We start from the raw sequence: 25,853 nt of genomic DNA, 5'->3' as shown, positions 1-25,853 counted from the left end.
AACAATTAACTTTTTAAAAACACATATTTAGGGGCGCCTGGGTGGCTCAGTTGGTTTAGTATCTGACTCTTGATTTCAGCTCAGGTCATGACCTCAGGGTCGTGAGATTGAGCCCCATGTTGGACTCCATGCTGGGCATGGGTCTGCTTAGGATTCTCTCTCCTTTTCCCTCTGCCCCTCACCCCACCCCACTCCCGAATAAAATAAAATAAATAAAAACACATATTCATTGTAACAAATATCACCAAAGTGTATGAAGTAAAATGTGATGATCTCCCTCCACACCATCCTTTTCTATAGAAACAAAAATCTTTTAATCTATGCTTACCTGGTTATACACATATATACAGACCTGCAAGCTTTATGAGTCAGGGATCACCTATGTCTATCTTGATGTACATCATTGTAAGCCTAGTGCATACCATGGAACTTAGCACACAGAAGGTGCTAAACTGAGTGAATAAATGTCATACTCTATATTATTCTGTAGGTAGCTTTTTTTTTTTTTTTAATTTAATTTAAGAATGTAACCTGAATATGTTTCCACGTTAGGGCATCCGTAGCTACTTCATTATTTTCAATGGCTACAGAACAATCCACTATGTGAACACACTATAATTTATTCAACCAGTACCCTATTACTGGATGTTGTTATATGTATATATATTTACACACACACACACACACACACACACTTATGTACAGCATTACAAACAATACTGCAGTAAGCGTGATAGCCAGATTATTTTGTATAAAAGTTCTATCAATTTGTCTTCCTACTAACAGTGAATGTGTGTTGAGTTCTCCACATCTATGCAAGGGATGATATCCCAAATTGGATATTATCAATCTTTGTTGTTGTTGCTGTTTCTTTTGTCTGAAAAAGGGTCCTTATAAGGGGAATTGCCGGCTATTTTGCTTTAAAGTGAAGTTGGGATTCAAATGGAGAAGATCCTAAAAAGCAAATAGGATATTTGAATATTTTTAAAGCAATGAAAGAGAAAGGGTTTGAGAATTTTTTAAATACATTATAAAACGTTTGAGCTGGAAGAGATCTTAAAAATTATCTGTTTCAATGAACTTTTTTTTATAGATGGGGAAATAGAAATTCTGAGAAGTAAAATGATTTATTTAACCACACACTATCCATTAATAGCAGATCTGATATTAGAACAAGGTTGTTTGGGTCTCAGCCTATTATTCTCCGGTTTTATTCAGCAAATATTTACTAAGCATTATACTAAGTACTAAACAGGATTCAGCAAGTAAGAACACATACTCATTGAGCACTTTCTTGTGCCAGCTCTTTCAGATACATTTTAATCTAGCCCACTATATATACCATACCAAATCAATCTACTATGTTTTTTGTTTGTTTTCATTTATTTTGTGTGGGTTTTTTAAAAGGATTATTAGGTATTCCTATGTTTCAGTAATGGTAGTAATTCTTAGAGTCAAGGCTGGAATAAGTTCTGTAGATCGGGAGGAAAAATTATACTATTGTTTTACTCCAAAAGGTGTCAAATGGAAAGGAAGGCTGATTGCTTTTTTCTCAGGTCTGTTTAGGGTATCACACACTTCTCTGTGTAGGTCCTCAGTGTGGAAAAACCTGAGTAATGTCGGAATTGAGAGAAGGCCAGCTGAAGTTGAAAGAGTGGCTGAAATGTGGCTGGGGAGACAGGTTGGACAGATCAAGGAGGGCTTTGTTGATTTTTGCTTTTGTTCTAAGGAAATGGGAAACTAATGAAGGGTTTTAAGTGGATGCTCCACAGGGTCTTATTTGCAATTAAAAGAGGAGGGGAGAGACACTTGGGTTTTAAATGCATTAGGAAACCTGCAAGATGAATGAGTCAGGAGGCTACGCATCATTAGTCCAGGTGTAGTTGATGACTTGTTCCCTGGCTACAACATATAGAGAAGTGGAGATATATTAGGGACACAGAACTGATAAGATTTTGGTTAACTGATATGGCATTGAGAGGGAGAAGGTAGTGTCTTGTATTACTCTCTAGTTCCCAGTTAATGCTGCTGGATGCCAAGTGGGTGATGTTCATTGAGATGGGAACTCTGGAGATAGAAGATTGGGGGGAAGGTCATGTGGTCAGTTTTGAAATGTTATTTTGGAGGGCCTGAAAATCCACATAAAGTTCTAGAGGGTGATTAGACAAAGGGATTAGAGGTCAGAGAAGACTAAAGGTTTTAATTTGGGAGTCTTGGTTATATGGTAGAAGACATTGCCTAGGTAGAGGAACTTTTTTTTAAGTTTTTTTTTTTTAAAGGAATTTGTTTGCCAGGAAGGTCTAAAAAAGCGTTGGGTGATTCAGATACATAATTTTCAGTTTTAATTCATAGGATGACTCTTTTTATTTTTGTAAACATTTGGGTTGTTTTTCATTTATAACATTATCTACTTTTGGATTAGGAACTAAAATCCTCGTTGCTGAACTACCTGAATACCATAGCAGATACATGTTTAATAAATAGTAAGGGATTTTTAGGTAGTGGAAATGTCAGATCGTTGCTGAACAGATTGGCTAAACAGTACTTTGGTCAAGTATTTCATATATTGACCCAGCTGCCTTTGGAAAATAATCTGGCATTTTATATGCTTAAGCTATTCAAGAGCACTCATCCAACTTTTCCTCGAACCACTGATACGTTGTCACATCATAGAGTTGATTTCGGGAACCAGTGAGCTCTTAAAAATAAGCTTGTTTTTTAATCAAAAGGACACTATTACATTACAGCTGAATTGGATAAAATTAGTATCCAAACCGCGACTGAAATCCTAATGCCTTTGTCTTGTCTTTCTTATACCTAGTAAATGGCTTACAAAGGAAATGTCACTTCACATAAGATTTAGTTCCAAGATTTTTAAAAAGAAACACAGATATGTTCCTCACAGTTGCTCTCACCACGCAGCTTTTGTGCTGCTCCAAGTTGCTCAAACGGTGCTATGAGGAAGCCCTTCGACTGCTTAAAAGGCCAGGGACTGAAACAGACTATTGCACAACTCTTCACCACCGGGCGGTTTCGCTTCCAAATCTGGCCTTCGTATCATCCCACGGCCCGAGTCGCTTCTGGCTCCACTGGAGCCACCCCGGTTCCCCCTCAAAAGCAGCCAGGGTTTCCTCGTCCGAGCCACGGGCGCCCCTCCCTCCGCCCAAGGTTTTCGCGATAGTGAAGCCGCGCGGGAGCGTGGCCCCCGGAGGTCCCAATGTCCGGCCGGGGAGACCTGCTCTCCCCAGAGCCACCTCCGCACTTAAGTCCCTCCGTCTAGGTTAACCAAACGTCTACGGGTCTCCGCGCCACTCCCCTCCCCCCGCCGCCCCATTGTCTGCCTCGCCCCGCCCCGGGGGACACGTGCGCCTGCAGCTTCCCGAGCGAGAAGAGCGCGGGGCGGCGGCGGCGTGGACACCGCCGGGAACGGCTACGCGGCCGCGGCGGCGGGGGCGGGGGCCGGGCGCGCACGGACCGGTGGGTGCCCTCCGGGAACTGCGGTAGCGTTCCGCGCCCCCCGCCCCGCCGGCCCGGGACGGGGCGGGGGGTAGGGCGGGCGGGAGCTCGGTGGGGGTGGCGTGCGCGTGGTGCCGCGATGGGGGTGGGGTGGGGCGGGGTGGGGAGATGCCTGTCTCCTGACAAAGGAGAACGAGTGGGACACGCTGAGCGGGCCCGCCCCGTATGGAGGAGAGTGGGAGGGGGAGTGTCGGGAGGGGAAGGGGCGGGCCTTTCATTCACTGTCGGCCCCTCCGTCGCCGCCGGAGCGGAAGGGCGGGGTCTCGCGCCCCCCTCCCCCGGGAGGTGAGGAGCAAGGGAGGTGGCGGGGCGTGGGGGCGGAGCCCGCGGGCGCGCGTCCCGAGGCGTAGGCTACGTCGTCACGTCAGCGCGGGAGAGAGAAAGAGAGGAGCCGACTCGGCTGGGACTGGGGGACGGAGTCGAGAGAGCGAGGGAGGGTGTGAGCGAGCGTTCGAGCGAGGAGGGGAAAGGCGGCCACTCGTGCCTGAGCGGCCACGGACGGCACTAGGAGTGGTGGGGGAGAGAAGCAGGGAGGGGAAGAAGAAAGGCCGAGAAAGGAGCCGGACGGAGGCTGGTGGTGGTGGTAGGGGGAGAAGGAGGAGCTGGAGGAGGGCAGGGGCAGAGGGAGTGAGTGAGAGAAGCGGACGCGCGAGGGAGGGGAGGGAAGGGGGGGGGGGGTCACGCGGGCGCGCGCGCGCGCACCGGGAGCGCGCTCGGAGGCGAGTGGAACTGGATCGGGTTTGCTGCCAGCGGCGTGAGCTTCGGCCGCCATTTTACAACAGCTCCACTCGCGCCGGACACAGGGAGCAGCGAGCACGCGTTTCCCGCAACCCGATCTCCTCGGACAGGATTCTTCCGCCGCAGCCCAACGGGGAGGTAACGACCGCCTGGACCCGGGTCTGGGAGGGGAGCACCGTGACATTGTGGAGTGAGCTGGGGGAGGGAGGTGTGGGGAGAAACCGGCTTTTCTGGAAAATGGATTCCAAGGGGGAGAGGAGCACGTTGACTGGGGCTGCTTGAGAGTAGGCCGCGGCCCGCGCCGCCACTTCCTCCTCTTCTCCATGTGCTGCCGCCGTTCGGGCTTTGTCTGCGGCGCTCCAGGGAGGAGGCGGCCCCATGGCCCGCGCGGACCGCGAGCGGCGGCGGAGTTGGTGCTGTCGTGGCCGTCGTCGCGGCGCGGGAGTGGGCGGAGAGGAGCGGGTCCCGTCCCGCAGCCGCGCGGCGAGCTTGGGTGGTGCTCGCGGTCCGGCGGGCGTTAGGCAGTTCGCGGAACGCCCTCATTCCGCCGGGTTGCCGGCCCCGGGCCGGGGGTGGGACAGCTGGCCCCGGCGCCGCAGTCGCTGCACGGACGGGCGAGGGGTGGGGGCTTGCACCATGCGCCGCGGCTCACGTCTCGGCGGGGCGGGCGGGCGGCCGGGGGTCGCCGGCGCCCGGGGCGGAGAGAGCCATGTGTCACGGCGGAGACGGCGGCGCTGGGGGGGGCGGGGAGAGCCTGTGGCCTGGCGCCGCCGCGGCCTCGGTGTGGAGGGGCGAGGTTGTGCTGCTGCTGCTTTCTGGGGGCTCCGATCTTGGCTTCAGGTTGACGTTGGGAGCCGGTGATGGTCGTCTTGGCCTGGGACTCGGTGGGTTTCCGTTGAAGGAAGTTGTAGGACATTTGAAGGCGCAGAGCACGTGTTTCTAATGGGCTCCTGGTGGCCGCAGCGGTGAGGCTGCCGCTATGGGTGCGGAGTCGGGGGCGGGCTTTGGGGTGCGGGGGTGAAGGGTGGAGAAATTGGGTGGTAGGAAGGTAGCTTGTGTGAGCGCTTTGTTCTTCGCTGGCTGTTGTTACTGATCTATAAGCGGCAGGCGGGAAAAGCGCGCACTTTGGGGGTTTACCTTTGAGAGAGAAAAGCCCAGCTTTGCTTTCTCCACACACCTCATTCTCTGTACGGGCACAGTTGCATGTGGCACGCTGGCTCGTCCTCGTGCTGATTGGGCTCCATTTGTAATATGGTCTTTCCTAGGGAGTGTTAGCAGGTGAGTCAGGGGTGGTGCTAAGGAAGAACATAGTGAATCTGTCCTCCTGTGCCCCGCGCTCCAAATCTGGCTTGTCAGGCGATAGTGACTGTAAGGCTTCTTTAAAGGGAGGCGCATGTTGGCTGGTGTAGAAATTGGTAGAGAAAGTAAAGATTGGGGCTCTTATATTTCCTCTACCCTTTTTGAAGATCCTAGTTTAATTTTGCTTATTGCGTTTGAACAGATCTCTGGAAACATGGCTACAGAACATGTTAATGGAAATGGTACTGAAGAGCCCATGGATACTACTTCTGCAGTTATCCATTCAGAAAATTTTCAGACATTGCTTGATGCTGGTTTACCACAGAAAGTTGCTGAAAAACTAGATGAAATTTACGTTGCAGGTAAGAACTAACACTTGCAAAATTATATTATGAAATTTTTCTATTGGATTTCTGGCTTTGAGCTAAAATAGCAACTTTTTGTGGTTTCCAATAAGTGTGGGAACTAGAGTTTTGCTTTGTTGTGATAGTTGTGAACTAGAGGTTAAGGTGTTTAGAGGGAGGGAAGAAGGAAGGGTTAGGAGGTAAAGGCTGGCTGGCCAGATGGATAAGTATATGATGGTAGCAACAGCTGCTAAATGTTGGGAACAGGCCATGTGACTTTTGGGGGTATTTTTATAGTAGGATTCTTGTTAAATAACTTGGTAACTGTAGACTTGTAGTCTGTCTGTCTTGCTGTGGCTGTTGCTTTTTCTAGTGGTATCTGAAATTGAGTAGAGGTTCAGTTGTCATGCTTGGTACTTCGTTGGTTGATTTTAGGATTTGTAAGCCTATATATTTACTGTAGAAATATTTAGCCTTCAGAACTATGTGACTTAGACACAGAACATGATGTAAAAGAAGTTGATTCATTATTGCAAGTGTGGTTGAGAGGCCTTACTTAGTTGAGATTGCAGTTCAGAATGACTAAAGTATGTGTGTTTCTCATTATATAGATAAGGGAAATGGAAGAATTCTTAGTTGGCAAGCATGTACCTGTATTGGCAATCTTGGTATCTTTAAAAAAAAAAAAAGTTTCCCAAAATTTTTAAGTTGACAACTGATTAAGTTTTCTCTTCTCCAGGGCTGGTTGCACATAGTGATTTAGATGAAAGAGCTATCGAAGCTTTAAAAGAATTCAATGAAGACGGCGCATTGGCAGTTCTTCAGCAGTTTAAAGACAGTGATCTCTCTCATGTTCAGGTAATGCTAATTTCAGTATAAGTAAAATATGAGTAGTTTTGATATTTTATTTGATTAGATACAGATAAGACAATAATTGTTAAATATGTTTAAATATTAAATATTGTTAAATATGTTTTGTAGAACAAAAGTGCCTTTTTATGTGGAGTCATGAAGACTTATAGGCAGAGAGAAAAACAAGGGACCAAAGTAGCGGATTCTAGCAAAGGACCAGATGAGGCAAAAATTAAGGTATGTCTTTAAAAACTTTTTAAAAAGTCCCTTCAGTTTTAAAGTTCTTTTAACTCTTCTAGCTTTGGTAAATACTCCTTGGATGTGAAGTAGGTGTGTGTTTCTTTAAGATGTTGAGAGTTAAGAACTATGAGAGAATTTGTTCGTCTTTTCTAATAACTATTTTTTGAAAAGTTTCCTGCCTTTTAGTTATTTCTGTTTCTAGAGCAACTCACTTTTAAGTTTTGCTTGTCACTGAGCTATGGTTTAAATCAGTGCTATTGGTATTCTAAAGAAAACACTTAAATCGGTCTGCCATATTTCTAAATGTTTTCTGAAAAGCTGCAAGTCCAGATTAGTGACAGTGGAACAAAAATGGGAGGGGATCAGTTCACTTCATACTGGTGGGGAGTGTACATTTAACAGTTGATGGTTTTTCTTGGAATTTTCAAACCCCAAATTAAATGGATTTAGAATTTTTAACACTACCTTTTTCTCCTTCTATTACTGTTGATTTTAAGGCTGATTTGTTCATTTCTAAAGGCAGCTTTTATCAATAAAATTGATTAGTGTGGAAATGTAAATGAAACAGGCTGGGAGTCGAAGTTTTTTTTTCTTTTATTAAGATCATGTAGAACAGTGAGTGGACTCAAATGCAGCTAGATTTTGATCTTTGTTTTGGTTTTTAGTTCATAGAAAATAATAGTGATCATAGTAGTTTTACTCTGGTGCTCTTACTACAGTGTACCAGTGCTCTTGAACCAAGGGTTATAGTTTAAGAAAGTCAGTTATTAATGGTGCTAAGTGATGTTTTAATGGTATGGGAGGAGGGAAACTTGGAATAAGGAGTTAGCTGTTAATGTCATCCATAAATTTGAGGCTTTCACAGGTCTAGCTGTGAGTGAATTGTGTTTGAATTATAAATTTAACTTTCTCCATAGAAATGGACTATAGTTGTCCCCAGTGTAATTAGGTCAGTTCTAATTAAATTTATATTTAGGGGTTATTACTAAAATTTTATTAAAAATGCAAAGTTTAGTTTTTGTGACTTTCTGTTCTGTCTTTGGGAGACAGTGGCTTAAAATTTTAGTGTGACTTAAATTACAGCAAGAAGACACAATGATATTTTTTATAGGAATTTTTTTATAGAATGTTAGATGGGGAATAAGTTTTCTTTATTTAGGGATTGATATAAAAGGTATTATTTGAGTCATAAAGATTAAAGTGAAAAAAAGATTAAGGTGAAAGAAACAGGGATATAAAGATTAAAGTGAAAAAAAGATTAAGGTGAAAGAAACAGGGATTACATACGGGAAAAAGGGAAGATGAGCCATTTAATGGTTTCATTTATGTTATAGTAATATAGTAGATTTCGGTTTATTTTTGTAACCCAATGTTGCATCCTTCAGTAAACATTTGGAGCTTAAAATAATGTAGCTGTTTGTGGGAGTTTAGGAATATAATTTTTTTTATTATAGTATTTTTTCGCAGATATTTAACATGCTTTGGGTAGAAGATGTATAAAATCTGTCTTGTCATTTTCATTTCCAGAGACTGAGTTGACCCCAAGGCATTTAACAGCGTTTCAATAAGATTTGTCATTGTTTTTGGTGTCAGCTTATTTTTATTTCAGAATTTATCAGCTAATTACTAGATTTTATTCTTTAGAAAAGGGTTTTGTGCTTTGTGGTTGAGATGGTGGAGGAGAATAATTCTTGTTTTTTTCCTTAGGCTAGCAGTGGACCACTTCTAACACTTTTTGCCTATAGTAAGGGGTAAGAGAAACTAACACTCTGATTAGTAAATAGGAGTTGTGTAAATTTTAACAGTTCACTTTTAGGGAGATAAAATGTAGAAGTTATTTCACATTGTTGTAGTTCCATAAAGTTTTCAAAGTCGTTTTGGCTCTCCTTTGTTCTGAATGAACTATGTTGTCCTGTGAAGCATGGTGCTTGAATGTCAGATGTATTAAGGAGGTTGTTTTTCCTGTAACTCCTAAGTTTCTGGATTTAGTTTGGGGAGTGTAATTTGTTTAAGGGTTGGTGAAATGCCCAGAATGGCAGTGTGTACTAGAAGTATGGGGTACAGGGAATTTATTGAGTGAGAAATCCAGACTTGGGGGAGAGGAACCTTATCCAGTTCCTCCTTTGGGAGAGAATTAAACTTAACCAAGTTAGGGGCAGTTATTTTTTTAGGAGATACTAGCAGAGTAGATACAGACCCTGTCTTGCAAGTTATTGATGGATCAATATTAGTTTTTTGTTGTTCAGTAAATACTAAATAATTGGAGATCAGAAAATAATTTGAGCAGGATCCTGAAATCTTCATTAAAAATTACAGCTACAGCCAAGGTGCATTAAAGGAGAAATTCTAAAACAGATACCAGAAACCTGTTTGTAGGGATTGTTGCCAAGGTAAATGGAAAGATTTGAACAAGATTGATTTTTAACTGTGAAATGCATGGGTGTGGTCTTGTGAATTGAATGTATTAATGACTTTTGAACTTTTCAAGGCACTCTTGGAAAGAACAGGCTACACACTTGATGTGACCACTGGACAGAGGAAGTATGGGGGACCACCTCCAGATTCCGTTTATTCAGGTCAGCAGCCTTCTGTTGGCACTGAGGTAAAGGAACTAAAACTTGTACCTTTTGTAGTAAATGCACAGGTATCTGGTTTCCTAAAGAAACTCTCCATGGTTTTTACTTCATGTTTAATTTACAGATATTTGTGGGGAAGATCCCAAGAGATCTGTTTGAGGATGAACTTGTTCCATTATTTGAGAAAGCTGGACCGATATGGGATCTTCGTCTAATGATGGATCCACTCACTGGTCTCAATAGAGGTTATGCGTTTGTCACTTTTTGTACAAAAGAAGCAGCTCAGGAGGCTGTTAAACTGGTAAGTTTTTTTTTTTCCTTTAGTCTCCACATTCACTATTTTTAATTAAAGCCAGGTTTTTTTCTTACTATGCATAAGAGTTAACCAAATGTTTTTTGAAGTTCTGATAAGGCACCGTCTTTTACATTCTCTGTGTACTCACTGTAGCAGTATTTGCATGTATAGTTGATTTAACTGAGGATGTATAAGGTAGTTTGTCAGAATTCTGCATTACTGGTTCTTTGTAACTTGAGGCTTAGTGATTGTTTTTTAATAGGAATGTTAAAAGGTTTCAGAAAGTAACTGTGGGGTAGGGCTCCCTTATATTCTGGCTGTACTTGGGCCATCCCTTTTTCTAAAATATATCACAAAGAGATTGTGATGATAAATTTCTAGTTAATGAAATAAAGGGTTTTGTGGTGAGTCGCAATATTTGATTTCAAAATACCAGATGTAAGGTGTGGGGACCTAGTAATTTCCCAACTTTTAAAAAAGGTTGTTAATGGTTCAAATTATAGTTTATATAATTCATCTTTAAACTAGTTTTATTAAGTTTTGTGACTCAGATGGTTTCTACATTTTACAGTTGAAGATGTCAAAGGTTAATTTCAACCCAAGAAATGTACCAACAACAAGTACAACTGGGGAGGAACTTTTGTAAATGGTCTGCTAAGGCAGTTATTTGTTAAATTTGCTTACGTATTTTATGGGTAATTGCAAGTAAACTTAATATCTCTGGATTGATTTCTCCTGAATTTTATTTTTACTTTCCTCACATGCAGATGTTTCATATTTTAAGGCATACCATAAGGAGAAAAACCAACTATGTTTTGCTTTTTATATTGCTTGAATCTCTCCATTGGTGTGTATAACTGAATATGGTAAAGACTTGACATTAGAAAAGTGGTACTTGAAAGATTATAGTGTCTTTAAAAAACGAATTCAGGAGTTTAGGTATTTCTTTTAAAGTCATGGGTGATTTTTCCCTCCTTTAAAGAATGCTTCCTATTTCAGAGTAGGTATAGTTAGAGGTCACCATTCACTGATAACCTATGGGCAGTCAAAATTTTAAGTTTTAAGCAGCTCAGGTAAAATTAAGGACTTTTTTAGAGTCCTGGAAAGATACTTTTGAAATCATCCAGTTTAATTTATAAAAGAATAGTAATGTTCTTGACAGGTAGTAATAAAGTAGTGATAGGTTTTGATATGGAAATGTAGAATGAGAAGACAAATATCTTACTACAACAAGCAAGTACAGAATTTACTATTGTTTTTAGCCCCATTTTATTTATTTGGTATTACATAAAGTTCTTATTCTGTTTAGTAAGTGTGGTTATAGTGTATAAATGGTGATTTGTGTATTTATTAATATTTTTAAAGGAATCATTAAACCAACATTTGTAGGACACTTAATTCTTGCTACCAAAATATAGTAATTATGGTAGGTCCTCACTAGAATTTATTTCTAGAGGATTTCTAGAATCCTTAAAAGCATCATTAGAGGGAGATGATATATAATCCAATTGTAACATGATGATTTTTGAGTGCTAGTAAAAACACATTATGAAATAATGTTTCAGTTTGGGCAGTTGCCTTGGTTTAACAAATAAGATAGTCCAAAATTTCATTGCTAATAGGCTTAGAATATGGGCTTATTAATATAGTTAAGTTTTTAACTATAATGCAGAAAGTTCCATAGATAGCCAAACAGCCCTTTTGATTCATCTAGGAACTAATTCTTGTCCTTCTTTACATTTTTTTCTTGGTTCGTGATTTGAGTCCTTATCTGGGAGCATGTTTACTGTCTGAAGAATTCGGGGGCTTTGCATTTTGGTGCCTTTAAAAAATATTTTTAGTGGTAGTGGTGTATATCCAGTAGGATGAATTAGATGTATCATTGTTGGTTTTTTTAAAAGGATGCTTTACTGTGGTAGGATGTTGGTGATAACAGAATTGGGAGATTTGCCCTAATATAACAGAACTAGACTTCTGAGGAAATGAAACATTTTAGAGAAATACAGAATTCAAGTTAATTAGGATGTTTTTTGCTACTTTGTGTTTATTGTGGAGATGAGTACTTTCTCCTAAATGTGTTCCTTAAAGGAGCATATTTCGAAAACTATTCCTATTTCATGGACATATTATGAGAGTCTACTTGAATTACATATCTGTCTAAAGTGAATTTTTATATAAGATAAGGGAATGGTTATTCTAGTTGTAGATGATCGTATGTTGAAAAAATGCCTATTTGGCATTATTTATAGATCAGACAGGATTGAAGCACCATTTCTTTTTGCTTTCCTGTACTTTGAGTGTCTTGATAGGTCAAGATAGTTTATGTACTGGGGTGCCTGGCTGGTTCAGTCGGTAGAGCATGTGACTTGATTTTGGGGTCATGAGTTCAAGCCCCATGTTGGATATAGAGCTTACTTAAAACATAAAGATAGTTTATGTATTTGACCTTATTTCTTGGTACGATTCAGTAATGGTTCCCCCCCCAGATTAAAAATTGTGAATTTTGGGGGCGCCTGGGTGGCACAGCGGTTAAGCGTCTGCCTTTGGCTCAGGGCGTGATCCCGGCGTTCTGGGATCGAGCCCCACATCAGGCTCTTCCACTATGAGCCTGCTTCTCCCTCTCCCACTCCCCCTGCTTGTGTTCCCTCTCTCGCTGGCTGTCTCTATCTCTGTCAAAGGGATAAATAAAATCTTAAAAAAAAAAAAAATTGTGGATTTTGGGGCGCCTGGCTGGCTTAGTTGGTAGAGCATGTGACTTGATCACAGGGTCATGAGTTCGAGCTCCATGCTATGTTGGGGGTAGAGTTTACTAAAATATATATGTATATCGTGGACTTTAAATTTGTGTCTGAATTACTTGTAAAATGGATTGGTACTAACAGTTGAGAAAGAGGCATCAAGTTAAAAGCAACTGCAAACTTTTTAGATGACACGGTTTTCAGCCAATATTTGCTTTGTATTTTGGGGAATAAAAATAATTTTTCCTAAATGATAATCTAAAGGGGAAGCAAGATCTAAATTTGTGAAAGGTGAATAAATAGCTACCTATCGAGTGCTTGTTACGACAGGAGCTGTGATAGGGTGCTAAATTATTACCTTTAAATACTACCTCAGTCTATTCTTTTTTCTTTTAAGATTTTATTTATTTGAGAGAGAGAGCACGAGCAGGGAGGAAGGTCAGAGGCAGAGAGAGAAGCAGACTCCCTGCTGGGCAAGGAGCCCGATGTGGGACTCGATCCCGGGGCCCTGGGATCATGACCTGAGCCGAAGGCAGACACTTAACTGACTGAGCCACCCAGGTGCCCTACCTCAGTCTATCCTTGAAAGTAATTGGAATTTATTCTGCATAAGAGTAAATAGCTTGGGTGACTTACTGGAGGCCCTACAGCTTTAGTTTGATACCAGGTTTGTTTAGTTCAAGTTCTTACCGTTGTTGGCTAGGTACAGCAGTTTAAGCCAGCAGTACACATTATGTCATCAGGTAGCCTGATTCTTTTAAATTATGTAGTGGTTTAGGTAGTATTAAAAGGAACACAGGAAATAAGTCCTGTTTCTACTGCCAAAATAGTTTTGGCATCTATCTTCGTTGCTACCACCCTAGCCTGAGTACCATTCAAAGAAACCTAGCTACTCGCTGCTTTCCATTGTTCCGTTAGAGTCTTACCATAGGTTAGATCACAACATTCCCATGTTGGAAACTCTTAATAATGGCTTCCAAAAAGGCCCTATCTTATCTGATCAAGTTTCTCCTTACCTCTTTCTCACTCTTTATTACCTTCCCATCCGTGCTTTGCCTTTTTGTCCCCAACATAAGCTATGACCATTTCTGTCTCAAGGCTACCTTCTGCTGTTCTGTTTTCTAACACTCCCTCAGTTACCATGGCTGCTGTCTTATCAGTCAGGTCTTCTTAGAAGGCCTTCCCTGACTTTGGGCAGCTTACCACCCAGTTGCTCCATGACAGGATCCTGAACACAATAAAATAGAATGTTTAGATATATTTAAAATTATTTCTTGGTTTTGTAAATTATTTGCTTACCCCTTCTTCAGGATACGAGCTCTTTTTTCCTGTATCCTTGACATTTAGAACAGTGCCACTATGTATTTATCCAGTAGGTGCTGGATAAATAACCTACCTGACTGGCTGACCAGTGCCATCTAATCTGTTACTTGTGACACAAGAATTTATAACATTCCCATATTAGCTATGGGCTATTATGCTGTTCAAAGTTTATCTAGCTTCTGTTTGCAATCATTTATTCAGTGGTAGGGATTAGTGGAGATTAATGGGGGGCAGTGCTTTCCCCCTCATCCCTGGGGAGATATTTGGAAGTACACGTAGTATTTGGTGGTGTCACAAAGACCAGGGAGAACGGTAGGCAAGTGTGTATTTATCTGTTTGTGTGGTGTGCTGCTGGAATTGAAGCTCGGCCACTAGCACCCCAGTGCCCATCACATTCCTAGATAATAGAAATATCCTGCTGAAAATGCTGATAGTGCCTACATTACAAACCCTGGACTAATTGGTCTCTATTTGCATATTAAAAGTTACAATTTTGATGAATGTAGCTGACAAGACAGGTCCACAAGATATTTAGTAGCGTTTTAACAAATACTGTGCTTAACAGGAAAAGTTACTGTGGACATAAAGGGTAGTTTGATTCAGTTCTTGACTTCAGAGTTTATGGGACATGAGAGGCTGACTATAGTTAAAGTGGAAGTAGATGCGTTGTTCAGAGGGTAACAGTGATGAAGGGTTAGATTGTATTGAGGTTGTTACAGAAGACTGATAAAGATGGTCAAGCAGAATAGTTAAGGAAACAGGTGAATATAGTTGAAAGAAAGAATTGGGAGATAAAACTAGTATAAAGTCAATGCCAGAAGGTAATTGTTATGACTACTGGGCTAAATTGCATGATGCCATTAAAGTTTTGAGTGTTGGTGTGGGTAGCATAATGTAAATAACAGGATAATGAAGGTGGTTTGGATGAAGAGAACAAAGACCCAGGAGGGTGACAGACATAGAAAGGAGAGAGGTTAAAGATTTTGAAAGGAGAACTGTTAGGTGGTGGTATGCTATAGGTTCCATTCTGATTTTTATCAATGATTTAAATCAGGGCATAGTTGGACTGCCCTCAAAATGTCTGGTGACTTGAGTTTGCATGCAGTGATAAATGGCCCTGCTTGGCCAAATCAGGACCTGAAAAGATTTTGATAGCCTGAAACAGTTAACACCAGCAAGATGGAACTGACAAAGATCAAGTCTTACATACAATTAATTTCACAAGTAAGCTGTACTGTGTGTGAGTCAGCAGTGTGGTATGGTTGCCAAATAAGCTAAGGTAATCATGGACTATGTGTTAGAGAAGCATGATGTTTAGAAGTGAGAGATTAGTAATAGTCTCCCAATTTATTCTGGACTCCTTAATCTCAGTCTGTATCTACAGTATTGTGTTATGGATGTCCACTCTTAGGAGGCACAGTAGTATCAGAGAAGGAATGATTAGCAAGGCATAGAGAACAGTTGAGTCATGAGCACTGTGTGCAGGTATATGAAGTGCTGTCATTTGGGGGAGAAAAGAGTTGTTGTAGGATTTTTAGGGAACTAGATTTTGGCTCAATGTAAAGATTTTTTGGGCGCCTCACTGGCTTAGAAGAGCATTCAGCTCTTGATCTCCAGGTTGTGAGTTTGAGTACCACGTTGGATGTAGAGATTGCTTAAATAAACAACTTAAAAAAGATTGTCTACTTAAGACATTTAAAAATAAAGTGGACAGGCTGGGGAGGTAGTGGCTTTGCTGTTATGGGAAGAGTTAGGACTGAATAACAACCACTTCTGTGTTAGATTCCAAATCTGAGATTGCTAATATTGGGGGATTTGGCAACTGGTCATGAGGGAAGGAAAAAGTGACTTGAGATTTTAAGCCTAGATGCCAGGAATGTTCCAGACTGTACAACTCCTGTTCTGGTGTTCTGAAAGACTGAAACTGCATTGATTAATGTTCAAAGTTCATCTTTATTTTGTCACCTCACTGTGGTACTGAATCTGAAAGCTAGATTTCTGAAATAGCGTAACATCAGTGCGGAACTTCCTTGAGCTGGAAGGCATCCCTTTTTTTGTTGTTGTTCATTTTGATACAAAGATGGTGTTCCTGATGTACTAACTCTTGAGAGTTAGGGTTTATCAGTATTACATTAGGATCTGTTAAGGTTCAGAACAGTTTTGTAATGCCCTTCTACCACTCAACTCACGGTTGCCGACCTGCTGGGATGTGAAGTTTATTTGTGAATTTATGGTGATTGGTTTTAAAATTGTTAGAAAAGTTAATTCAAATACACATATAAAAATGCATGTTTAATCTGTAGATAGGGCACTGCTTTGAGGAATGTTTATTTCTGGGTAGTGGGTACTTCTTTTTTCCTTAAAGATTTTTTATTATTTTTGAGAGAGCGAGTTGAGCACGAGTGGGGGGGCGGTGGGCAGAGGGAGAAGCAGACTATCCTCTGAGCAGCAAGCCTGAAGCCGCACTTGATCCCAACTCTGGGATCATGACCTGAGCCGAAGGTAGATGCTAACTGACTTAGCCACACAGGCACCCTTCTTTTTTTTTCAAGTAATCTTTACACCAGATGTAGGGCTCAAGCGCTTGACCCTGCGATCAAGAGTCAAATGCTGTGCCTATGAAGCCAGCCAGGTGCCCCTCTGGGTACTTCTTTTACTTCATTTGGACAATATGCCCAGAGGGTCTCCTTTGCTCCTTTAATGATTTATTTTAATTGGAGAGCCAGTTTATTCTCCGTGGGTTAGCTCTAATTGGTTCGGCCCTTTTTTTTTTCCCTTAAAAAATATGAATGAAGAATTAATAGTTGACTTTCTAAATCTTGCCTGAATCTTTATGTCATTTATATTATTTAGAGACCACAGGCCATCCTAAATAACCTTCTGTCTACCGTGCATTGATTAACTGTAGCAGGGCAAGTGAAGAAACTTATCTTCTGTAGATAATGAAACAGCCATTACTGCTTTGAAGTAGCATTGTTAAATGTTGTGGAAGTGGTATAACCAAAAATTCTAATTTTTCTTACAAGTGTTTCTTTTTTTTAAACTTAGACATTTTCTTATGGTAAATAGGTCCTGCTCTTAGGACTTCTGGAGGAAAGTTATGCCAAGTTCCAAGTTCTGTCACTTCAGAATAACTCCTGTTTTTCCTTCTAAACACTTTGTATTTTCTTCTATTTTTCTGATATCTTAGTTTTTGTCAAGTCCTGGAGTTAAAAATTAGATGAGCAAATGGAAAGCCATTGATTTGTCACTAAAGTGGAGTATTCGATGCTAGATTATAAAAATCTGGAGAATGTATATGTTTCTTTTTTTTTTTTTAATGATTTTTTATTATGTTAGTCACCATACAGTACATCCCCGGTTTCCGATGTAAGGCTTGATGATTCATTAGTTGTGTATAACACCCAGTGTACCATGCAATACGTGCCCTCCTTACTACCCATCACCAGCCTCTTCCATTCCCCCACCCCCCTCCCCTCTGAGGCCCTCAGTTTGTTTCTCATAGTCCATAGTCTTTCATGTTTCATTCCCCCTTCTGATTACCCCCCCTTTCTTTATCCCTTTCTTCCCCTACCGATCATCCTAGTTCTTATGTTCCATAGATGAGAGAAATCATATAGTTGTCTTTCTCTGCTTGACTTATTTCACTTAGCATTATCTCCTCCAGTGCCGTCCATGTTGTAGCAAATGTTGAGAACTCGTTCTTTCTGATAGCTGAGTAATATTCCATTGTATATATGGACCACAACTTCTTAATCTAGTCATCTGTTGAAGGGCATCTCGGTTCCTTCCACGATTTAGCTATTGTGGACATTGCTGCTATGAACATTGGGGTGCATATGGCCCTTGGAGAATGTATATGTTTCTAAAGCAATTTGTTGTGTTCTTAGATTAATTTATTTGTAATAGGGTATTGTAGTCTACTTGTCCATAATCCCATACAGTGATGGATTCAACTGTAGCTCTACTATTTTCAGGTAACCCATATATTTCTACTTTTAAGAGGTTTTTGGCCTTAATAGAATATAAATGCTATGAGAAAACAAGGTGTGTGGCAGGAGTTTTCAACCTCAGTACTGTTGATATTTTAGATCAGGTCATTCTTTGTTCTGCTGGGTTGTCTTGTGAATTGTAGGATATTTAGTATTCTCGCTGGCCTCTGTGTACCCACTAAATACCAGCAGCAAGCCCCCATCCCTAGTTGACAACCAAAAATGTCTCTAGACGTTGTCAGATGTCTTCTGGGGGACACAGTCATTGTTTAGAACTATTGGTTTGTTTTAAACATAAAAGAGTGTTTTGTCGACCTTTTAAAATAGGATTTAGCTGTTGCAGAGTGTTCTTTTAAGCTCAAATCTACAGGTGTGCAGAGGAGTTTGGATGATGCAAGTTTCAGGGAGAGCATTTTATTCAGAGGCTTAGCAGATGAAGCTGTTTGAGAACTCATGTAGATATCTAAGATTATAGTATTGTGGAGAGGAAGGAGTAGAAGTAGGAATTTTAGGATGAACTTTTGTGATGTCCAAGTATTTGAACTTTATTTTGGTGATGGGGAGCCACTGAGAGATTGTTTTCAATAGGCAAAACTGTCATCTCTCTCTCTCTTTTTTTTTTTAAAAAAGGTCTCTGGCATAAGTGTAGAGAACATAAATAATCCTGGGATCATGATGACCAGATACTTTGAGAGCATGGATTGAAGCAGTGGGGTAGAAAGTATAAAACTGTTCTGAACTGGAGGGAAGGACCTTTGAACTTCATGTTAGATTTTGAGTATCTAGAGATGGAGAAGGGCAGGGAGGAATTGATTTTTTGACTTACTATATGCTTTCTTCTCTTCTACCTGATGTACCTTTTATGTAAGAATGGGAGAAGAGGGGTTTCTGGCTGGCTCAGTCGGTGGCGCGACTCTCGGTCTCAGGGTTGTGATTTTAAGCCCCACATTTGGTGTAAAGCTTACTTAAAAAAAAAAAAAAAGAATGGGAGAGGCATAGTTTCACTTTTGCCCTCAGGCTGGTCTAAAAATTGTATGGAAATTTATGTTGATTTTTTTTTTTTTTTTTTTTAGTTTGTGTAGCTCCAGTTGTTTGTACACACAACATAGATTTTGAGGCCAGGTGTGGGGGATTAATCCATAATTACTTCTGCTACCACCATTATATTACTACTAACATGAAATTTTGAGGTGATTTTAACTGTGTAATATAAATAATTCACTTTACCTGATTAACTTGAATACTTTGAATACTTTTGAACTTTGGTTTGTAAATAATACTGATCAGTGGATTTGTCACTTTGACAGATTGGGTTTGACCTCTTAAAATCTCACCCTTCTGTGGGAGATAGTTGCTTGAAGACTTTTACTTTTTACTGTAGTTTTATATTTACTTCTGTACTTGCACCATAATCAATCTACTTGTCTTTCTCCAACTTCATTGTAGACTTGATGGAAATGAAATGGGGAAAAAAGCAGGGTTGGAGTCAGGAAAAGAAGGTTCTCTCCTTTTAGAATTATGTATTTAAAGGTGAAAACCCCTTAGTGCGACTTTTTACAAGATTGAAAAGGAGATGGGAAAATGCATTTAGGTGCTGGTTAATAGAAAGGCGGGAAGTTTGCCGGTATTTGAATCCGTTTACCTTGCATGAGGATAACTGGTTCCCAGGATGAATTCAAACAGACATTAAGGTATTGTGGAATCAGCAATTTCGAATTTAAGCTGCCTATAGACCTGATTTCTAATTTTATCAAGTTTCTTAACTTTCAAGGACTAGACAAATTTTTGCATTAAGTCATAAATTTTTTTTAGTGTGTTCTGTCAGTATAATCTTACCTATCTCGTAATTTCCTCTTAGAGGAAAAAATAACTTTGAAATAAGTTTGCCTAAAAATTTGCATATATTTTTATAATAAACATAATAAGGTATAAGTATTTTTAAAACGTGGTACACTTCTTCTCCTTTCAGTATAATAATCATGAAATTCGCTCTGGAAAACACATTGGTGTCTGCATCTCGGTTGCCAACAATAGGCTTTTTGTGGGCTCTATTCCTAAGAGTAAAACCAAGGAACAGATTCTTGAAGAATTTAGCAAAGTAACAGGTAAGTTGGATTTATGTGGAAAGAGGTACAACTTCTAATACTGAAGGTAATTGCATATTTCTCTGTGACAGGCATTGTTTTAAACATATTTATTGAGTTGTATTCTCCAACCATATGAGATCGGTAATTCCCATTTTTCAGATTTTTCAGGAAAATAGGTACAGAGGGCTTTGGGAAATAACTTGTGTAACATTATATAGTTCGTAAGGAATGCACCTGGGATTTGAATAGTCTGCAGAATCCATGCATCCACTGTTGGGGAATCTTGCGTGTGTGCATGCATTTTTAGGTGATAGCTTGACATTCTTAGTAGGACTGTTTGAGTAATGATTCGACTTTCTAAATTATTGGAATAATAAATATTGTTATCAGCAGAGATTATACATTGTCAATATGGTGCAATTTCTTTGAATTGTAAAGCATTTTTTTAATAGTTTCTAAGTTGGGCCACTTTAATTAGAATATATTTTGTCTGCTTAGAATATTTAGTAAATTATCAGACTATTAATCAGTCTCCAGGAATATTCGAAATCTTAATATATTTCATTTGAAATAAAGCTATTGATATCTGAGGCCAGAAAAGTGTCATCAAAAAGAATTTTAGGGGCACCTGGGTGGCTCCGTTGGTTAAGCGTCTGCTTTTGGCTCAGGTAATAATCCCTGGGGGTCCTGGGATTTAGCCCCTGGTTTGGGCTCCCCCCTCACAGGGAGTCTGCTTCTCCCTCTGACCTCTCTCCCCTTGTGCACTTGCTTTCTCTCTATCAAATAAGTAAATGAAATCTTTAAAAATAATGTTAGTGATTACTTATATAATAAAAATGTTTAACCATGTCTGACTTATACTGCCATTTTCCTAACAGTTAAGTGAAAATGTTATGCCTCTGTCGTTTAATTAATGGAAGGATAGTCCTTGGGTCTAAATAAAAAGAATATATTTTCTTTTCATGGGGATTTTTTTTGTGTAGGTAAATTGTCTGGACCAGTTCTTTGAGAGTCTTTAAAGATAAGAGATTACTTTTCAGTTTTATAGTCCAGTATTATATTAGAAAAATCCTTTGGTCGACTTTGTTCTTGCTTATTTTATCTAATTTCTCTGGAACGGTTGCTTATTTTCAGAGGGTCTCACAGACGTCATTTTATACCACCAACCAGATGACAAGAAAAAAAACAGAGGCTTTTGCTTCCTTGAATATGAAGATCACAAAACAGCTGCCCAGGCAAGGCGTAGGTTAATGAGTGGTAAAGTCAAGGTCTGGGGAAACGTTGGAACTGTTGAATGGGCTGATCCTATAGAAGATCCTGATCCTGAGGTTATGGCAAAGGTAATGGCAGTCAAGTTAATAATTGTTTTGAGGGGTTGGTGGAAGAAGGGGAAGGCGTTAGGGAAGTAAAGAACTTCTAAAATGAATTGTGTACTTTTTGAAAAACCGTATTTTTGAAAGTGAGAGAAGTGTTCTTTATTAAAGCAGCGTATCAGAATTAATACCATGTGCATAGGAGGTGAATGTAGAAGTTTATTCGTGGACACTCAGTCATAGTTGTGCAGCTGTCATACTCTCATGGTGATGGGTAGTTAGCCTATATGCTGTGGAGATAGTTCACTGTCATTTTTGTGTGGAGTCTTGAGAGCAGTTTCTTTGCGTATTTGAGAATGGCGCCATTAGCTTACATGGTTTTTGTGTTAAAAGTCCTACTCCTAAAAATAGTGAACTGTACTGGCCTCAGCAGAGCTGCTGCAGTTACAGGGTTTTGCTATTATTAGGTATCCTGCTTCAGCAGTCAGTTGAGACATCCTATGAGAACAAACATCTCTTGAGTCAACAGTTTACTCATTAGTGCGGTTTGTAGTTGTTATTCTGTCCTTTGTCATTTAAGAATCCCCCTTAATGGTGATAGGCTAGCAAGTGCAGCTTGTTCACTTAAGTCAAGAATGAAATGCCAGAACTGTGAATATTACTAAAGGATAAGTAGTCTTGAGGACAGGAGATACTTAGTATTCTTTTTTCCTCTGGCCTATTAAGCTCTTTTGGATTATCACTTTAAGAAATTCGGATGTTACATCACGTACCTTAGGAGGAAATGATAATGTTTCTTAGCAAAAGGTCAGCTTTTGTAATTGTACTTCGAGGAGATTTCTGGATTGAAAGAATTTATTTTGTCAGTATTTTGAACACTCTTTTACTTTATCAACATTTCAAAAGCAGGTTCTAATTAGTTTTGACCACCCGTTTTAAGTATTAAATATTCAACAGCTATCTCAGAGGCATGGTATTCACATTGTTAGAAAATGACCGACCACCTCAGTTTTGATTGCAAACTAATTACTAATTTAATAAAAACTACTAAGCATATGTTTGGTTAGTTTTGAGCAAAGTAGAGTTATCACATACTCCTTGGCCACACACATGCACAGCCTACCCCAGCATCAGCATCTGCCAATGAGTGGTATATTTGTTACAATCAGTGAACCTACATTGACACATTATAACAAAGTCCGTAATTTACGTTAGGATTTACTCTTATTGTACATTCTGTGAGTTTGACAAATGTTTAAATGTAATGGTTTTACTGCCCTGAGAATCCTCCCTGATCTGCATAATCACCCCCCCATCCCCTCGACCCTTGGAAACTATTGATTTTTTTTATTGTCTCCATAGCTTTGCCTTTTCCCAAATGTCATATAGTTGGAGTTACACAATGTACAGCTCTTTAAGATGGTCTTTTACTTGGTTACATGCATTTAAGGTTCCTCCATATCTTTCCATGGCTTGATAGTTCATTTCTTTTTAGTACTGAATAATAATCCATTGTCTGGATGTGCTATATTTATCCATTCACCTACTGAAGGATATTTTGGTTTCCAGGTTTTGGCAGTTATGAATAAATCTGTAAACAACCATATGCAGATTTTTATGTGGACATGTTTTCAACTCATTTGGGTAAATAACAAAAAGTGCAATTGTTGGATTGTATGGTAAAGGTATGTTTAGCTTTGTAAGAAACTACCAAACTGTTCTCCAGAGTGGCTGTACCACTAGCACTGTTTCTGCTCCATATCCTTACCTACATTGGGTAGTGTTAGTGTTGGTTTTTGGCCATTCTAGTAGGTGTGTGGTGGCATTTCATTGTTTTTATTTTTATTTTTTATTTATTTTTAAAAAATCTTTTTAAAACTAATCTCTGCATTGAACATGGGGCTCGCATTTACAGCCCCAAGATTAAGAGTCACATTTCCTACTGACTGAGCCAGCCAGGCACCCCCTCATTGTTGTTTTTATTTGTAATTCCCTAATGAAGTGATATTGCGTATCTCTTCATATGTTTGTCATCTGTCTACTTTGGTGAGGTGTCTGTTCCGGTTTTTTACCCATTAGATCCAGCAGTCACACTTTTAGGTATTTTCAAATGAGTTGAAAACTTGGTTTTATATTTCTGATACTCTTGCAATGGTTAGTGACTAAAATTAATTTTGTAGGGTGGGGTGGTGGCATCCTGGAAATTGAACCCTTTGGAAATAAACAGGGAGTTTCTGTTTTCTCTTAATTTTCAGGTAAAAGTGCTGTTTGTACGTAACCTTGCCAATACTGTAACAGAAGAGATTTTAGAAAAAGCATTTAGTCAGTTTGGGAAACTGGAACGAGTGAAGAAACTAAAAGATTATGCTTTCATTCATTTTGACGAGCGAGATGGTGCTGTCAAGGTAAATAAATGGGGGAATTGTTGTAGGCATCTAAATTAAGGATTTTTAGTCATCCGACAATTGGAATATTCTAAAAAGTTGAAGGACACTCAGCGGTCATGTAATCTACTGTCAACCTTTATTGGCTGTAGCAAATTGCATAACTCACTAAACTGAGTAGAAAAGGTAATTCGTTGAAGAGCTGGATCTTTAGAAAAAAATCTAACAACTGTATTTTTTAAATTTCATCCTTCCAACATCAGTGAATTGATTTTTGAACTTTAAATGAAGCATAATTGTTGTTAAAGGCATCTTTGTATTGATCAGTAACTCATTTTTTAAGGCTATGGAAGAAATGAATGGCAAAGATTTGGAGGGAGAAAATATTGAAATTGTATTTGCTAAGCCACCAGATCAGAAAAGGAAAGAAAGAAAAGCTCAGAGGCAAGCAGCAAAGAATCAAATGTAAGTAAAAATTGTATAAATTTAAATGTTGTTAGATTAACTGGCGAAAAACAGGTGTTGTGCAAACCTTTTTAAATAAATGCATAACATGCCTTTACCTTTTAAAGAAGACTCGAAAGTTTTGCGCCACTGAGAAATGCCAAGAATCTCAAGAAATGTTTATTGAGCTGTCGCTATTGACCATACTTGTGAAAATAATTATAATTCTAAATAATTAGAGTTTTGTATAGTAATGAAAATCAGTCTAGGATATTTCCTACTGTGTTTTACAGAATGTGTTCCTGAAGTATGTGTTTTAAACATTAGCTGTCCAGAACGGTTGATTTATTTGTTAAAGGGTAGAAGGTTTCTTCCTCAGAGATAGAAAATACTAAATCTCCAATTATGATAAACTCTGCTTCCTCTGCATCCAAAAGAGGCTTCTCTACCAATATATAGTGCCTGTTGCCACCTCAAAGATTTAATATATGGGTTTTGAGAAATGAAATACATGTAGTTAATAAGATAAATAACATGGTATTGAAGAAAACTAAGTGTGTAATGCATCACATATATTGGGTTTTTTTTAGAACATCTATAAAGGATATCTGTTTATTAAAACAGTGAATGAAATTTTTAGCTGGGTAAGAATGAAGTTTGCAGTTTTAAAAACATGAAGTTGGTGATTTCTGAGGAGGAAGAGGCTTAATTGCTATTTGATGCAAGAACAAGAATCACTGAACTTAACTGTATTTCAGGGCCAGATTCTGTCCATTGTCCTATGTGGTATACAAAAGAAGGGTAGGGATGCTTCTACTTACTTCTCTTATTTCATAATCAGGGAGGTAATCGAATTTCTGCAGTTGGCTGTGCAGTTAGGCAAGTTATCTAGTTCTGAGCCTCAGTTTCTTCAGTTTTAAAAGGGGATCAGACTTGGGGCGCCTGGGTGGCTCAGTCGGTTGAGCGTCTGACTCTAGATTTCGGCTCTGGTCCTGATCTCTGCGTTGTCAGATCTGGCCACACTTTGGGCTCCATACTGGGCATGGAGCCTGCTTAGGATTCTCTCTCTCCCTTTCCCCCACCCTTCTCCTTGTGTGCGCTCTCTCTCAAAAAAAAAAAAAAAAAAAAAGTAGAAGGGGATCAGACTAAATTATGTAAGATGTTTTGTGCTGTGATTATCCAAGTGATCTATACTTATAGGACTAAAGAGACATGCTTTATAGGCTTTAGTGGTAGTATAAGGAAAAAGACTACAGAAAGCCAGGGTTTGAAGGGGAAGTTAATGCTCTGTATCTCAAACCCCTTGAGTATATATTCTGTGCAGTGAAAATGACTTTTTCATCTCTTACAGAAAATAGTTAACTGATTATAGTTTATTCATGCAGTAGCAGGAAGTGTCAGGATTATATTAGAAAAGTAAATAAAATAGTTATAACTTGATAGGTATAGGGTGGTAATAAACAAAGTGGGGCATGTCACAATATCTGTTAATATTTGAGGCCAAAAGGGATGACTGCATGTGATGCTTGCACTTTAACTTGCTGCAGTCATTCACTGATTTTTTTTTTTAATTTAACAAACTACAGCACGCATTCCTACTTACTCCTCAGTGCGTCCCTGTGAGTTGAGTACTCTATTCCCCAATTTGAGATGAGGAAACTGAGGCACAGAGGTCAACTTGCCCAAGGTCAGTCTCACAGCTAGTAAGTAGT

At 39.7% G+C, this 25,853-nt stretch overlaps 1 protein-coding gene across 8 annotated transcripts in view; it reads left to right on the top strand.

Annotated features, from left to right (window-relative positions):
* The first annotated feature begins 3,400 nt into the window (after nucleotides 1-3,400).
* SYNCRIP (synaptotagmin binding cytoplasmic RNA interacting protein) overlaps nucleotides 3,401-25,853 on the top strand; it is a 31,396-nt gene continuing 8,943 nt past the window's right edge. For 5 of the 8 annotated variants that reach the window (XM_026506972.4, XM_026506971.4, XM_057303899.1 and 2 more), the window contains exons 1-10: nucleotides 3,883-4,392; nucleotides 5,756-5,915; nucleotides 6,637-6,755; nucleotides 6,879-6,986; nucleotides 9,478-9,591; nucleotides 9,690-9,866; nucleotides 19,883-20,018; nucleotides 21,135-21,340; nucleotides 23,569-23,718; nucleotides 24,041-24,162. In XM_026506972.4, coding sequence (XP_026362757.1) covers nucleotides 5,768-5,915; nucleotides 6,637-6,755; nucleotides 6,879-6,986; nucleotides 9,478-9,591; nucleotides 9,690-9,866; nucleotides 19,883-20,018; nucleotides 21,135-21,340; nucleotides 23,569-23,718; nucleotides 24,041-24,162 — 1,280 coding nt within the window. In that variant the 5' untranslated portion in view covers nucleotides 3,883-4,392; nucleotides 5,756-5,767. Of the gene's footprint in view, nucleotides 3,478-3,882; nucleotides 4,393-5,755; nucleotides 5,916-6,636; nucleotides 6,756-6,878; nucleotides 6,987-9,477; nucleotides 9,592-9,689; nucleotides 9,867-19,882; nucleotides 20,019-21,134; nucleotides 21,341-23,568; nucleotides 23,719-24,040; nucleotides 24,163-25,853 lie in introns of those variants that run through there. The other 3 variants (XM_048219613.2, XM_026506974.4, XM_057303900.1) reach the window with 2 other exon arrangements.

Source organism: Ursus arctos, unplaced genomic scaffold (genome assembly GCF_023065955.2).
Source record: "Ursus arctos isolate Adak ecotype North America unplaced genomic scaffold, UrsArc2.0 scaffold_29, whole genome shotgun sequence".
NCBI classification, from domain to species: domain Eukaryota; kingdom Metazoa; phylum Chordata; class Mammalia; order Carnivora; family Ursidae; genus Ursus; species Ursus arctos.
Note: the sequence above shows the minus strand (reverse complement) of the source record. Positions and strands in the feature narration are given on the sequence as shown.